Genomic DNA, 16,351 nt, shown 5'->3' on the forward strand with positions numbered 1-16,351 from the left:
AATCTGAATAAAGAAATCAAAAAGGAAAAGAAAGTGTAAATAAAGGGTTTGCTCCGTGTTGTCAGGCTGAACGTGCCCCAGCTGATCTTTATGATCATGTGACTCAGAGTTCAGGCCGTTTCTTTTTTAAACTTTGCTTTCACTTTCACCCAGGCTGTGTCGCAGTTAGTTTCCTCCGTCGGAAGCTCCAGCTGAAGGTAAGTTAAAGTAACTTTCTGTTAGTTTAGTCTGAGAGCAGAAAGCTGCAGAGAAACTAACACTACTCTGACTGGGACTCTGTGGGAAATGTATGCATTGTCATTTATGACAAGAATATTAACTGAAACAAAATAACAATTATTTTAACAGGAGAAAGTTTCACCAGGAACGAATACCCTGTCGAACCGAGAAACTAAACTCTGTGCCTCAACGAAAAGTTGAAGTCTTAAGATTGCCTCAGCAGGTAGAGAGAGTGTGTGTGTGTGTGTGTATATATATATATATATATATATATATATATATATATATATATATATATATATATATATATATATATATATATATATATATATATATATATATATATATATATATATATATATATATATATATATATATATATAATCAGGTTATTATACAGAAATACAATAAATACAACCAACATTAGGTTTAAGATGAAGTTTTCAACTGTGAGCTGAAGGCTGTGAGCTGAAGGCTGGCAGCATGTTAATGTTTTTATAGTGATATACAGCAGCTCTCTATCTGATAACTAGGGTGTGTGTGTGTGTGTGTGTGCGTGTGTGTGTGTGTGTGTGTGTGTAATGTTTTTAGTGACAGCTGTGGCGCTCTCTACCTGATAACTTGTGTGTGTGTGTGTGTGTGTGTGTGTGTAATGTTTTTAGTGACAGCTGTGGCGCTCTCTACCTGATAACTTGTGTGTGTGTTTCTATCTGATAACTAATGAATGTTTGGATGGACCACTAATCTGCAAATGTATTGCTAGTTGAGTGAGTGAATATTTGAAGAAAGAATAAACAAATGGTGAAATATATATATATATATATATATATATATATATACACACACACACACACACACACACACACACACTTTCAGAAAAAAAAACACAAAAACTTATTTATTTACTGTCATACATTAAATCAGAGTAAACTTTTTCTGTTTTAGATCATTACATATTAACATATTTTTTGCATTTGTTAAATGTCAGAATCGAGCGAGGGAGATTATTTTTTTTTTTTTTTTTTTTTTTATCACTTTCATCAAAGTCAGAAGTACACATACACTTCCTTAGTATTTGGTAGAATTGCCCCCAAACTGTTTCACTTGGGCCAAACATTTCAGCTTTCAACAATAGTTTGCTGGAATTTTGGCCCACTCGTCTTGACAGAACTGGTGTAACTGGGTCAGGTTTGTTATCCTTCTTGCTCGCACTCGCCTTTTCAGTGCCGCCCACAAATGTTCTATGGGACTGAGATCAGGGCTTTGTGATGGCCACTCCAGTACCTTGACTTTGTTGTCCTTAAGCCACTTTGTAACTAATTTGGAGGTATGCTTGGGGTCATTGTCCATTTGGAAGACCCATTTGCACCTAAGCTTTAACTTCCTGGCTGATGTTTTCAGATGTTGCTTCAATATATCCACAACATTTTCTTTTCTCATGATGCCATCTATTTTGTGAAGTGCACCAGTCCATTCTGCAGCAAAGCAGCCCCACGGGCCAGTTGTTCAAAACATTTAATCTGGATCAAAATGATCCGGATTTGGAAATCCCATTTTTTGCTATCCAGGATCAGGTAATCCGTCTTACTTTTATGCCGGTTTTTCAAAGCAACATTGGATTGGATCACCCAATCAGACAGTTTTTAAGATTACCAAATCCGGATTACCAGTGCTCTAAATGGGACAACATATCACAATGTGGGCTACCAGCTATGTAAAGAACAGGTAGAAGAGCCAACATGGGGTCACGGTAAGTGTTTCTTATTTTGAGACAAAACACAACAATACCAAAACCATCCACTTCTACTACTTTCTTTTATGACCCCTCATCCGAGTTACAATAAAAACAAATATACATTAACAAATATATTGTGGATATTTTGAAAAGGATCTTAAAAACAAAACAAAAGGCTAAATGTCCAATAGTTAACAAAATAAAGAATGTTCAGGGTTCCTCTTCATCTGAGGAGGAGAGAGCAGCATTTCCAAGCCCTGTTTTTAGGTTTGGCTCTGGTTTGCTGCAGTTTGGTCAGCTTGATTTGTTCCTCTGCCAGGACGATCTGTGCTTCTGCTCTTTCACTTTCTCATTTAGACATGGGGACAAGATCATTTCTATTTTTATTTTTACTTTACAATACTGAATAGCTTAATTGGTAGCCTATGTCTTCTTCATCTACTTTATCACTGTTAAAACGGTTACACAAGTCAAGTGAAAAATATAAATAAAAGTACACACTAAATGATACAAATGTATTATTTGACCAATTTTAAAGTTTTACTACATTTGCTTCCTGGAATCCCCCTTGAAATCCTACCCCCTGTTGGGATCAGGATAATCCTGTTTTTTTGGATCAAAGTTATCCAAATCCTGCTGACAAGTTTTGAACAACACAAACTGAAGGTTTGATCCAGATTAAAACTAGGATTGGATTCCGTAATCTAATCAGATTTCAGAATCCTTCTTTCCCTTCTGAACAACCCATTTTCAAGATTTGATCCAATCCGATAACCAAAATCTGATCAGATTACCTTTGAACAACTGGCCCCACAACATTATGCTACCACCCCCATACTTCACAGTTGGGATGGTGTTCTGAGGCTTCAAAGCTTCGCCCTTTTTCCTCCAAATATACCGTTTTATTATGGCCGAACAGTTCAATTTTTGTTTCGTCTGACCAAATTAAGATTTTTGTCCCCATGTGCAGTTGCAAACTGGAGTCTGTCTTTTTTATGGTGGTTTTGAAGTAATGGCTTTCTTCTCCCAGAGTAACCTTTTAGCTCATGGTGGTACAGGACTCATTTACTGTGGATAATGACACTGTCTTACCAGTTTCAGCTAGCATCTTCACAAGGTCTTTTGCTGTTGTCCTGGGATTGATTCGCACATTTTGCACCAAAACAAAACCTTCCTCTCTGGGACTCAGAATCCGTCTCCTTCCTGAGCGGTATGATGGTTGTACATTCCCTTATTTTTTATACTTGAGTATTATTGTCTGAACAGATGAACGTGGGACCTTCAGGCATCTGGAAATTGCACCTAAGGATGAGCCACACTTGTGGAGGTCCACAATTCTTTTCCTGATGTCTTGGTTGATTTCTCTTGATTTTCCCATGATGTCAAACGGGGGCTGCGAGGCTTGGACCCAAATTCCTTGAGCAGGCACGAGTAGGTGGAGCTTGAGGATTTATTTAACAAAACAAAGATCAGACCAACAAAGGAGTCCTGAAAGCAGCAGTCAAAAATTGTTCCAGAATGTAGATAAAACAAAAGGATGGGATATCCAAACTGGAACACAGAGTCAACAGGGTAGACTCCAAACAATGACGCGCAAACAGTACACACAGCAACAGAATACATTAATCCGACAAAAGACAAGGGGCATTTCTCAATACCAAGAATGCAAACTACGGACTTGTGTTCTTGGGGAGATCGTTGTTGCTGGTTGTTCTTGGAAGAATTAACTCACAAGTTCACAAGCACAGAAAACTCTGTTAACAGTTTGAGACGATGCCTTCTTCCTGTTATTGGTCAACACCCCCCCAGCACAGAGGCTACCTGCAGGGCTCCAAAATACCAGTTAGAAATATACACCACAACAATATACCCACTTTGTATTAAAACAATCTCCGGACAAGAAAACCTCATAATGCTACAACTATTGCAATAATATTGAAAAATAAAACTAATTGAGCTTTAATGTTATTGTTTATGGTTTAGCTCAAACACCCTTTACTTATTCAAAAAAGTGGAACGCGATCCCTATTATTATTAGCATATAAGTTTAAGTAAGTTTAAATTAAACAAATAAGTAGGCATATGCACTGGTGTGTCCTATGTGTTCCTATTAGTGTTATGTGGAATTATCATTTCTATATTATTGTAGTGCACTGTATATGCCCAGGGAGACGGAAATTAGAAATTCAAATAATAAGGAAGTAAACTAGACAAGACAAGACAGAAAACCAGACCGTCAAAATAAAACAGGAAACAGAACATACAGACACACTACAGCTAGACAAGACAATGGAGGAAACACAGGCTACAACAGAAAACAGAACAAATACACAACAAAAACAGGAAACTAGAACAGAACCTCAAAACCAACAGAACTCAAACCCAAAACCATGACACAAAGAAAGAGGCTCTGTGTTTGAGGTGTGCTCTGCGATTCTCTGCAATTCCCGGCCGTGTCCTGCTGCGCCACGTTATATCCGACAACGCCCTGCTGTGATGCTCCTATGCACAGAGTAGTCAGGATCCGGTATAGGAGACTGCACTACTCAGTATGAAACAATGTGCCCGGCTATGACATGAACTTCCACGATGACCTTCGAAGTCACTGTTCCATTATCTTTAATGTGACTATTATTTGCCACACACTGCATGAAAAGTGTGATTTTCGTCAGTATGCGGCACTGTAGATTGTCGTGGAACTTCAGGTTCACGGCTGTACACGGCAATTTACAGGCAACACCAAAAACTGCCGGGAATTGTTGGATATTGACGTGGGCCTTGCTTGGCAGTTGTCCCCCCATGACCCCCCCTCTCTCTTCTAGGGGAGGCTTTAACATGTAAATTAAAATACTGTGAGCTATACAAATGCAAATCATGGTAGCAGCAGGGGGAGTTTTACCCCAGGTGACATTTTTCTAAAAGGTATTAACTTCATTTTAAGAAAATCTCTTAAAATAGATCAGACTCAGTATAGCCTAATTGTAGACTCTTCAATTTTAGCTTGAATTGATTCATTTAATGAAAGTATGCTAGATTAATTACTTTGTATGTCATTTGCAATGACCAATGTTATGTCAAAAAGATACACAAAATAATTTATTTCAACAGTTAGTTTTAATCAGGCTTTGCCACAAAGGTAAAATGTACATTCCATGATTCATTCCCAGTCTCCTCGAGCTCAACCACTGTTCATAGTGACATGACTACAGTGGCCTTTCTTTGGTCTTGCTCATCCAACATTGTCTGGTGGAATGGAGACAGAGGCTCCACTGGACAGTTTTCTAAGAGAAGTCTTTCTGCTGACACCAAAACACTGGGCTTCACATAAAGCATATCAGCTTTGTCATTGGATGACAAGGTCCCAACCATTTATCTTCTTAAAATACTGGCAAATTCAGCACCATATTCACATGTCCATGGCATATGAAGCTGTTGGCTCTGCTGAAATGGCCTCATAATCCAAACTTCAATTGTCCTATAGTTATTAAGCTTTCCCAGTATTCCATTAAATCTCACTGTAATTCACCTCCACACCAGTGTGTGTGCTGTTCGCGCCCTGCTGGTTAATCTGCTCCACGGTCTCTCTCTATCATTCTGCCCCCCCCCCCTACCCCCGCCCTCACTGCTTCCATTTGAAAAAAATCGGCGGGACTCGGGAGGTGACTCCGAGAGTTAGAGCAAAAACTTCCGAAATATGGGAATATTTCAGGCGAAATGGTAAAAGAGTTGTCTGTACACTCTGTCAAACTTCACTTGGAAACACACAGGAGTTGTTCAAGACGTTTGGAGAGGTTTTTCTCTCCTCCGTATCACCTCCGGGGCTCCAAAGATGCTCTCACAGAAAAGAAGAAGTCAACGTAAGTATATGATTATTAATGAAACGGAGAGCTAGTCTGTATTGTTTATTTATAGACCATAGGGTGATTAGGTCGGTTTTATTGTGTCTTAAGTGTATTTCTGTTTATTTTCCGATTATGTACTGCAATGTATAAATGTTGTGTATCCACCCATTTGTTGTGAAGCACTTTGTGATTTTTATCTGTGAAATGTGCTATACAAATAAAATTTTACTTACTTACTTATTCTTGATCGTGAAATGACTGTATTTGGATGTTAAACAGGCTACTTAGACTTGGCAGTAATGTTTTAAACCTCACCAAGTTTAAACACGAGCAGCACAGAGCTGTGGCTGCTTTCAGCGCCATTCATTACAGAGCTGAGCTGGTGATGTTGTTTTATAAAAGTATATTTTTTTTATCTTGTAATTTACAGAAAGCAGTCCGCCGTCTTCACAACTCTGAGACAAACTGTAGCAGGCGCTACGAACCGGAGCAAGGGTAAGATTTAAAGAATATGCTTTCATTGAATGAACTTCATTAACTCTTCTGTATACAGACATAGATATGTTAATAGATATCTTAACCATAGTTGTTTTTTTTTATTTTTTACAGACTAACCTCGCCTCATAACGAGGCCGTGACCTATATTTGCTCGGAGATGTCTGCAGGTCCAGATTTACATGACGCTGATAATGACGCCATTGTGTCATTTTTACTTTTTCATCTTTCCTTGTTTAATTTTACTGTGACTTATGTTTTTTATTCATACCATTCTCATTTAATTGTTTTCCAGCTGCCTGTAAGACATATCACCAGACAGCACGCAGGAGCTTCAGCTAGAAACAACCAGATGTGGCATCTGAAGCTGTGAAGAGTTCAGCTCGGAGTCGGTGGAGAAGAAAAGAGGGTAAGATTAGATCTGTTTGGTCAATGTGAATATTTTTCAGGTGTATTCATAGGTATGTTGTGGCCATAAGCAGTATATCGCGCAGTACTGAATGTCTTTATTGATTGATTTTACAGCTGCTGGAAGAGAGACAGAGTGTGCTGGCTGCAGGTGAGGTGACATTTGGAAGTGCTCCACCATAGACCTACAGGACAACGACCACAGACGTCTGCTACATGGACCGGATCAGACCGAATGCTGCTGGTTACCTCCAGCTCCGAGGCAGCTGCGGGTGGGAGATGGACGGTGCTGCTCCTCGTGAGAGAGGGATATTTGTTGGGTGTGCTGTGTGTCTCCAATGCTTTGGACATAGTTTTTTTCTGATTGCATTTGAGTTTTGTGTCAATAAAGCTCTATCTTTGAATAAACAGCACGTTCCTGGCAAATCATTTTAACTATGATAATCATGACATGAATATACAACATAGCATATATGAAATAAATATATATAATATAAGTATATATATATATATATATATATATATATATATATATATATATATATAATTTTATTATTATAATAATAATGGCCCAGGTTGACCAATAGCCTAACCCGTGACAGACCTGTCAACCAATCACGAGAGATTTTTCTTGTTTAAAAGTAGTGGTTTCATCCAATCCTGAGTGAGGAAGTTCCAGCCAGGCCAGAGGTTCTCTGGCCAGGCTCCTATTCATATTCTAATTAGATCCATTAACACCTCCGCGGGGGCTCTCCACATACGTCATGGTTCGTTTCTGACAATATGTGGCACAGACGAACGTGACGTTCGCAGCCTGTAAATTGTCGATAACTGCCGAAAATTAGTACTACTAATTACTTTTCATGCAGTGGCTGTTCATCACACCCCCAACCAGCCACGTCAGACACCGCCTACCAAGAGTCTGGGTCTGCCGAGGTTTCTTCCTAAAGGGAGTTTTTCCTCGTCACTGTCGCAATAGCCACTGCTAATGCTTGCTCTTGAGGGAATTACTGTAATTGTTGGGGCTTTGGAATTTATAGAGTGTGGTCTAGACCTACTCTATCTGTAAAGTGTCTTGAGATAACTCTGTTATGATTTGATACTATAAATAAAATTGAATTGAGTTGAATTGAATTTATATGCATCCACAGGTGTGCCACCAATTAACTCAAATGGAATTAATTAACCTATCAGAAGCTTCTAAAGCTCAGAATGGAATCATTTAGAGTTTTCTTTTTGATTAAAGACACAATAAACTTAGTGTATGTATACTTCTGACTTTGATGAAAGTGATAAAAAAATACATAAAAATTCTTCCTCGCTCGATTCTATGTTAATATGTATTGATCTAAAACAGAAAAAGTTTACTCTGGTTTAATGTATGACAGTAAAGAAATAAAAGTATTTGTGTTTTTTTCTGAAGTGTATGTAAATATCTGGTTTCAACTGTATATAGAGCCAATTAGAAATGCTGTTGTTTCCTGTGCAGATGAAAGGCTGAGTTGAGCAGCATGGATCAGTGTGAGGACAGAGGAACCACTCTGTGTGGGGAACAGGACCACCAGACCAAAGCTCAGAGGTGAGACCACCATCTCTAACTGTCCAGCACTCCCATCACTCCACCACCTCAAATACATAAACTGGTAGTGATGATGAGACAGACTCATGATCTTCTATGAAGTACTTTACTCAGTATACTGGGAGAGAGAGAGTGCTGCAACATGGCCATCGTTCCTCTCTCTCTCTTACGCCTACCAGACACTAGGAGACTCTGAACAGACTAAAGTCTAGGGTTGGGGATCGTTTGGGTTTTTTCTGATACCGGTGTGAAAACAATACTTTTAAAACGGTGCCGCTGCCTGAACCGATACTTTAAAAAAATAAGGTAATAGGGAATATGGTATTTTACAATAACTTTGAATGCACCATGAAGCTTCCTAGTTTCATGTGTTGTTTTTCCGACACCGGCAGCTGCAGACTGCTTAACGTCCCACTGTTTACACCGTTTAGCTGTCAGCATTTTAACTGTGTTTACTTCCGCTGCTAGCTAATGGTAGGCTAACGTTACCTGCTGCCAAGTTACATTTATTTATTTATATTAGGACAATGCACATTAATCAACATTTCTGTAAATGCGCCAGTGTTAGCCAGTCGGCTAATTTTCAACTGTAGTCCTGGTTGCATGCATGTCTTTATGGTGGGAAGAAACCGGAGCACCCGGTGTAGTGTTAACTAGCTAACGGTAGGCTAACATTACCTGCTGCCAAGTGTAGTGTTAACTAGCTAACGGTAGGCTAACATTACCTGCTGCCAAGTGTAGTGTTAACTAGCTAACGGTAGGCTAACATTACCTGCTGCCAAGTGTAGTGTTAACTAGCTAACGGTAGGCTAACATTACCTGCTCTCAAGTGTAGTGTTAACTAGCGACCCGTGCGGCGATGTTTCAGTTCCCTCTAACGTCCGTTTAGGAGCATTAGAGAGCAGCACAGAAGGAATTTAATTGGCACCGAAATGAGGCACCGAAATCTGCGTTGCAATTCGGTCGGTAGATACCGGTCATCACTAACATTAAAGACACACTGTAGTCCCAGCTCAGTCTTCAAAATGCTGTAATACTCTGTGGTACTAGTACTTTAACTGAAGTTAACTGTGTAGTTTTAATAATGTCTCCTCATGTAACATTCAAACTATTTATAAATCAATACACTTTTAATCCATTTTAACACATTCAATATTTAATGAAGACACTGGTATAAACTTAAATATTGACAATTAAAAACATCAGTTTCTAATCTATAGTGACTCTGCAGCTGTTCATAATAATTACTTTAAATGAACCAGCTGTGTCACTTCCTGTTTCCCTCAGAGCTGCTGATTGAGACAGTGGCGCCACCTTGTGACGCAGTTATATTATTTCATGTCAGAAAAATCACAACACACTGTCACTCAGAATGAGTTTTAATTGCCAACTCAGTGTAAACAAAGAAAAAAAATCCTTTTTGTTTAGGATGAAACAGCCCTGAAACCCACCATGTAAATAATCAGGACTTTTAGTGTGTATAGAGCCAGCATATTTCCACCAGACTCCATGTAAATAATCAGGACTTTTAGTGTGTATAGAGCCAGCATATCTCCACCAGACTCCATGTAAATAATCAGGACTTTTAGTGTGTATAGAGCCAGCATATCTCCACCAGACTCCATGTAAATAATCAGGACTTTTAGCGTGTATAGAGCCAGCATATCTCCACCAGACTCAATGTAAATAAGTACCTGAAAGCCATACTTGGGTAAAAGTACAAGTATTTTTCCAGAAAATTACTTTGGTAGAACTTAGTCTTTTAGAATATTACTTGAGTATCTGATATTTACTGTACTTAAGTATCAAAAGTCATCTTCTGATATTAAATGTACTTAAGTATTATTAGTAAAAGTAAAAAAACATTGATAAAGAACTTTATGGCCAAAGGTGTGTAACGTTATCTTCATCACCACAGTCGTCAGGGTGATCATCGTCTGTTACCACGGCAGCAAAGCTTGCACCAGGTGTTTCCATGACGCTATCAGTCATTATGCTTCCTCCTCTTCTTCTTTAGTTTTGGCCTATGGTTGTTTCAAACATGCTCCAGGTCACCAACTGGAACGCAGCGTTATCTCGGCGATCACCAAACCTGCTTTTTTCCAGTGGAATAAATTTCTTCTGATTTTATTTTGTAGTAACGAGTAACTAAGATGTTTCGGTGAAGTAGTGGAATAAAAATAAAAGTTTCCAGAAATATAAATAAAGTACAGATACGTGAAAATTGTACTCAAGTACAGTAGTGAAGTATTTGTACTTTGTTACATTCCAACAGTGTCCAGCTGTCATCCTTTCTCACTCCAGTCTAAAGTTACCTGCACATACAGGACATTACCATGATATCTAGAATAACAACTATTATCATATAAGACATGAAAGAATATGAAGAGGAAATGATTTCCCACTATCACCACCATTATTCACACTCAACCACTGTCTGTGTTGTGTTGAAGCCCAGAGCAGCAGCTTATACCTGACTCTCCTGGACCTGGACCTGGACCTGGAATGGGACCTGGACCTGGACCCCGCTGTGTGTCCATGAAGAGTGACCGGTCTAGGGATTTGTCTATAACCTTCAAAGATGGACGTCACTCTGTTGATCCAAGGTGAGGATTTAAAACTGAGAAAAACACAACAGAGTCTTTGTGTCAGATTCTCATTTGTGAGTCCTTGGTGTAAACTGGCAGCTTTCAGAACACAGACTGGAGCATTGCAAGTATCTGCATCACTCTGCTGATCCAAGGTGAGGATTTAAAACTGAGAACAAAAGAAACTGTGCTGCCATCCAGTTTGTCTGATCCATCAAACACTGTTGATTATCTTTCTAACCTGTTCAGCTTTGGGGTATCGTTCTCTGGTATTGTAGCTCAGTTTTAGAGCAAAACTCTATTATATATATATTATTCTAATATTTTCTGTTGTTTTAGATTTGGTTCAGCCCAATATTCACTTGTGTTCACACTAAGTTTGTACAAACAAACCAAGAGAAGTCTTTAGTGAAAGACACTAGTTGTAGCCTTAGTTTGCTTCTTAGTTCTTCCTTTTGAATCACGGTGGGATCAGCAGTACGACCAATACTTTAATATCAGGGGAAACCGTCTGATTTAATGTTCTAATCAACACTTTAAAGGCCAAGAAACACCAACCTGAAAGCCAACCGTCAGGATAAAGTCGGACTGATCAGCCTCCCTGAGTTGGTCAAAAAAGTGCCTCGGAACACAGATGTAGACTGAAATACAGCGTACGTTCTACACATGCAATCCATCCATCCATCCATCTTCGTCCGCTTATCCGGTGTTGGGTCGCGGGGGGAGCAGCTCCAGCAGGGGACCCCAAACTTCCCTTTCCCGAGCAACATTAACCAGCTCCGACTGGGGATCCGAGCGTTCCCAGGCCAGGTTGGAGATATAATCCCTCCACCTAGTCCTGGGTCTTCCCGAGGCCTCCTCCCAGCTGGACGTGCCTGGAACACCTCCCTAGGGAGGCGCCCAGGGGCATCCTTACCAGATGCCCGAACCACCTCAACTGGCTCCTTTCGACGCAAAGGAGCAGCGGCTCTCTCCGAGCTCCTCACGGATGACTGAGCTTCTCACCCTATCTCTAAGGGAGACGCCAGCCACCCTCCTGAGGAAACCCATTTCGGCCGCTTGTACCCTGGATCTCGTTCTTTCGGTCATGACCCAGCCTTCATGACCATAGGTGAGGGTAGGAACGAAAACTGACCCGGTAGATCGAGAGCTTTGCCTTCTGGCTAAGCTCTCTTTTCGTCCACAACGGTGCGATAGATTGAATGCAATACCGCACCCGCTGCGCCCGATTCTCCGACCAATCTCCCGCTCCATTGTCCCCTCACTCGCGAACACAACCCCAAGGTACTTGAACTCCTTCACTTGGGGTAAGGACTCATTCCCTACCTGGAGAAGGCATTCCATCGGTTTCCTGCTGAGAACCATGGCCTCAGATTTAGAGGTGCTGATCCTCATCCCAACCGCTTCACAGTCGGTTGCGAACCGATCCAGTGAGTGCTGAAGGTCGCAGGCCGATGATGCCATCAGGACCACATCATCTGCAAAGAGCAGCGATGAGATCCCCAGCCCACCAAACTGCAACCCCCCCCACCCCGACTACGCCTCGATATCCTGTCCATAAATACTACAAACAGGATTGGTGACAAAGCGCAGCCCTGGCGGAGGCCAACCCTCACCTGAAACGAGTCCGACTTACTACCGAGAACCCGGACACAGCTCTCGCTTTGGTTGTACAGAGATTGGATGGCCCTGAGAAGAGACCCCCTCACCCCATACTCCCGCAGCACCTCCCACAGTATCTCCCGGGGACCCGGTCATACGCCTTCTCCAAATCCACAAAACACATGTAGACCGGTTGGGCATACTCCCAGGCTCCCTCCAGGATCCTTGCGAGAGTGAAGAGCTGGTCCGTTGTTCCACGACCAGGACGGAATCCGCATTGTTCCTCCTCAACCCGAGGTTCGACTATTGGCGAACCCTCCTTTCCAGCACCTTGGAGTAGACTTTACCAGGGAGGCTGAGAAGTGTGATACCCCTATAATTGGCACACACCCTCTGGTCCCCCTTTTAAAAAGGGGAACCACCACCCCAGTCTGCCACTCCTTTGGCACCGTCCCAGACTTCCACGCAATGTTGAAAAGGCGTGTCAACCAGGACAGCCCCTCCACACCCAGAGCCTTGAGCATTTCTGGACGGATCTCATCAATCCCGGGGCTTTGCCACTGTGTAGTTGTTTGACTACATCAGTGACTTCCGCCTGGGAAATCGGCGACAATCCCCCATTATCCTCCAGCTCTGCCTCTAACATAGAGGGCGTATTAGTCGGATTCAGGAGTTCCTCAAAGTGCTCCTTCCACCGCCCTATTACCTCCTCAGTTGAGGTCAACAGTGTCCCATCCTTACTGTACACAGCTTGGATGGTTCCCCTTCCCCTCCTGAGGTGGCGAACAGTTTTCCAGAAGCACTTTGGTGCCGACCGAAAGTCCTTCTCCATGTCTTCTCCAAACTTCTCCCACACCCGCTGCTTTGCCTCTTTCACGGCAGAGGCTGCAGCCCCCCGGCCCCTTCGGTACCCTGCAACTGCCTCCGAGTCCTCCGGGATAACATATCCCGGAAAGACTCCTTCTTCAGTCGGACGGCTTCCCTGACCACCGTTGTCCACCACGGTGTTCGTGGGTTACCGCCCCTTGAGGCACCTAAGACCCTAAGACCACAGCTCCTCGCTGCAGCTTCAGCAATGGAAACTTTGAACATTGTCCACTCGGGTTCAATGCCCCCAGCCTCCACAGGGATGCACAGCTCTCCGCCCGGAGGTGTGAGTTGAAAGTCTGTTGGACAGGGGCCTCCTCCAGACGTTCCCAATTTACCCGCACTACGTTTGGGCTTACCAGGTCTGTCCAGAGTCTTCCCCACCCTCTGACCCAACTCACCACCAGATGGTGATCGGTTGACAGCTCTGCCCCTCTCTTCACCCAGTGTCCAAAACATACGGCCTCAGATCAGATGAAACGATTATGAAATCGATCATTGACCTTGGCCCTAGGGTGCTCTGGTACCAGGTACACTTATGAGCATCCCTATGTTCGAACATGGTGTTCGTTATAGACAATCCATGACTAGCACAGAAGTCCAACAACAAACAACCACTCTGGTTTAGATCAGGGAGGCCGTTCCTCCCAATCACGCCTCTCAGGTGTCTCCATCATTGCCCGTGTGCGTTGAAGTCCCCCAGCAGAACAATGGAGTCCCCCACTGGAGCCCCATGCAGGACTCCAGTCAAGGTCTCCAAGAAGGCCGAATACTCCGAACTCCTGTTTGGTGCATATGCACAAACAACAGTCAGAGTTTTTCCCCACAACCCGCAGGCGTAGGGGAGGCGACCCTCTCGTCCACGGGGTAAACTCCAACACAGCGGGCGCTCAGCCGGGGCTTGTGAGTATCCCCACACCCGCCCGGCGCCTCACACCCTGGGCAACTCCGGAGAAGAAAAGAGTCCAACCCCTATCCAGGAGTATGGTTCCAGAACCAAGACTGTGCGTAGAGGTAAGCCCCACCAGATCTAACCGGTAGCGCTCCACCTCCCGCACCAGTTCCGGCTCCTTCCCCACAGAGAGGTGGCGTTCCCGTCCCCAGAGCCAGCGTCTGCTGCCCGGGTCTGGTCCGTCGAGGCCCCTGACCTTCACTGCCACCCATGTGGCATCGCACCCGACCCCAACGGTTCCTCCCACAGGTGGTGGGCCCATGGGATGGAGAGGGAGTTGCCACGTAGCTTGTTCGGGCTGTGCCCGGCCGGGCTCCGTGGCAAACCCGGCCACCAGGCGCTCGCCGACGAGCCCACCGTCTGGGCCTGGCTCCAGACGGGGGCCCCGGGCTTCCTCCGGGCAGGGTCACTCCATCTCTGCTTAGCTTTTTCATTGGGGTTCTACACATGCGTGAGGCGTAATACATCTCCATAACAGCAGGCGGTGCTAATCTGTGTTGTTGCCCAAAAATGACATGCGGCAGCTAATTAGATGAACATGTCACATAGGTCTGGCTGCTGCCGGATTTTAAAACCAAGCATAATGACAGCTCATTAGAATATGATCTCATATTTTACGAAGATAGTTCACCAAATCGTCTTTCTGAAAACATTTTAAGTGAGAAATAGGCCATGCACTTGCTGAATCTGTCTTCATTTCAGATTGACATTTTTAGTTTTTATTTATTTTTTTATTCATTTTATCAGATTTTGAGAGCCGTTCATCACGCTAACATAAGTGCACTGATTCACTAGTCAAGGGCTAGAACTCCACCAATCAGATTGGTCATTGAGTCCGGCTACCCGCCCTCTGACCCAGCAACTCAGGTCGGCCAAAATTAAAGCCGACGGCCCCTTTGATGGACGACGGCAAGGAACACACCGAACAGACTCAACTCACTTACCTCGCCAGACTGTCCAATGGCTGATTATCGGGTTGGTGTGTCAGGGCCTTAAGTCAGAGGTCCTTTACCTTGGGTTTGTCTCGTGCATGGACAGACATAATGTGAGCTAATTCTTCCCGATTCCTCCACAGAGTGGACCAGGAGAGCTCAGAGTTTCCCAGTGGTCAGTCTACCCAGCAGCATCAAAAGCACATATTTAGGGTCTGTACATGTACAACAATTACTTTTACATTGATCTTGTTCACATCATCAGCTGCACGTTATAGACCAGAGGATTGTCAGTCTATCCAACATGGATCTGATGTGTGCTTCCATGATTTCAGTTTGATTTGATTCATATAATCTTCTGTTCCAGCGGCTGGAGGACGACATTGTCATGTTTGTGAAGAACGAGCTGAAGAAGATCCAGAAGGTTCTAAGTCTAGATTACCCAGAATGCTCAGAGAGTCAGAGAGATGGTGAGGTGTTGGATGGTGAGGATGAAGAGCAGCAGAGAGGCATTTCTAAAGATCACACTGCACTTCCTGAGGAGAATGAAGCAGGACGAGCTGGCTGACTGTCTGCAGAGCAGTAAGAGGATTTATATCTTTAGGGGAAGTAAACTAGTCATATGTACTTTATAAATCACTTACTGGTATTCTTTGTTGTGTGTTCTTACAGGGAGTCATGCTGCAGGTGGTAATCTTAAACTCAAATCTAAATTAAAAAAGAAGTTAGAGTGTGTGTTGGAGGGGATTGCTAAAGCAGGAAACCAAACCAATCTGAATCAGATTTTCACAGAGATCTACATCACAGAGGGAGGGACTGCAGAGGTCAATGCTGAACATGAGGTCAGACAGATTGAAACAGCATCCAGGAAACCAGACAGACCAGAAACAACAATCAGAAGAGAAGACATCTTTAAAACCCCACCTGGAAGAGATGAACCAATCAGAACAGTGCTGACAAAGGGAGTGGCTGGCATCGGGAAAACAGTCTTAACACAGAAGTTCACTCTGGACTGGGCTGAAGACAAAGCCAACCAGGACATCCAGTTCACATTTCCATTCACCTTCAGAGAGCTGAATGTGCTGAAAGAGAGAAAGCTCAGCTTGGTGGAACTTGTTCATCACTTCTTTAG

At 43.0% G+C, this 16,351-nt stretch overlaps 1 protein-coding gene across 1 annotated transcript; it reads left to right on the forward strand.

Annotated features, from left to right (window-relative positions):
• Nucleotides 1-154: 154 nt before the first annotated feature.
• LOC114563909 (NACHT, LRR and PYD domains-containing protein 3-like) lies at nt 155-16,310 on the forward strand (the record flags this gene model as incomplete). The annotated part of the gene is made up of 7 exons (XM_028590902.1): nt 155-197; nt 8,189-8,278; nt 10,732-10,884; nt 15,363-15,432; nt 15,587-15,689; nt 15,727-15,801; nt 15,892-16,310. Coding segments are annotated over exons 2-7 (888 nt in total), but the record flags the coding sequence as incomplete, so codon positions are not given.
• Between the last annotated feature and the right edge of the window lie 41 nt (nt 16,311-16,351).

This window comes from Perca flavescens, chromosome 11 (assembly GCF_004354835.1).
Source record: "Perca flavescens isolate YP-PL-M2 chromosome 11, PFLA_1.0, whole genome shotgun sequence".
Classification (NCBI taxonomy): domain Eukaryota; kingdom Metazoa; phylum Chordata; class Actinopteri; order Perciformes; family Percidae; genus Perca; species Perca flavescens.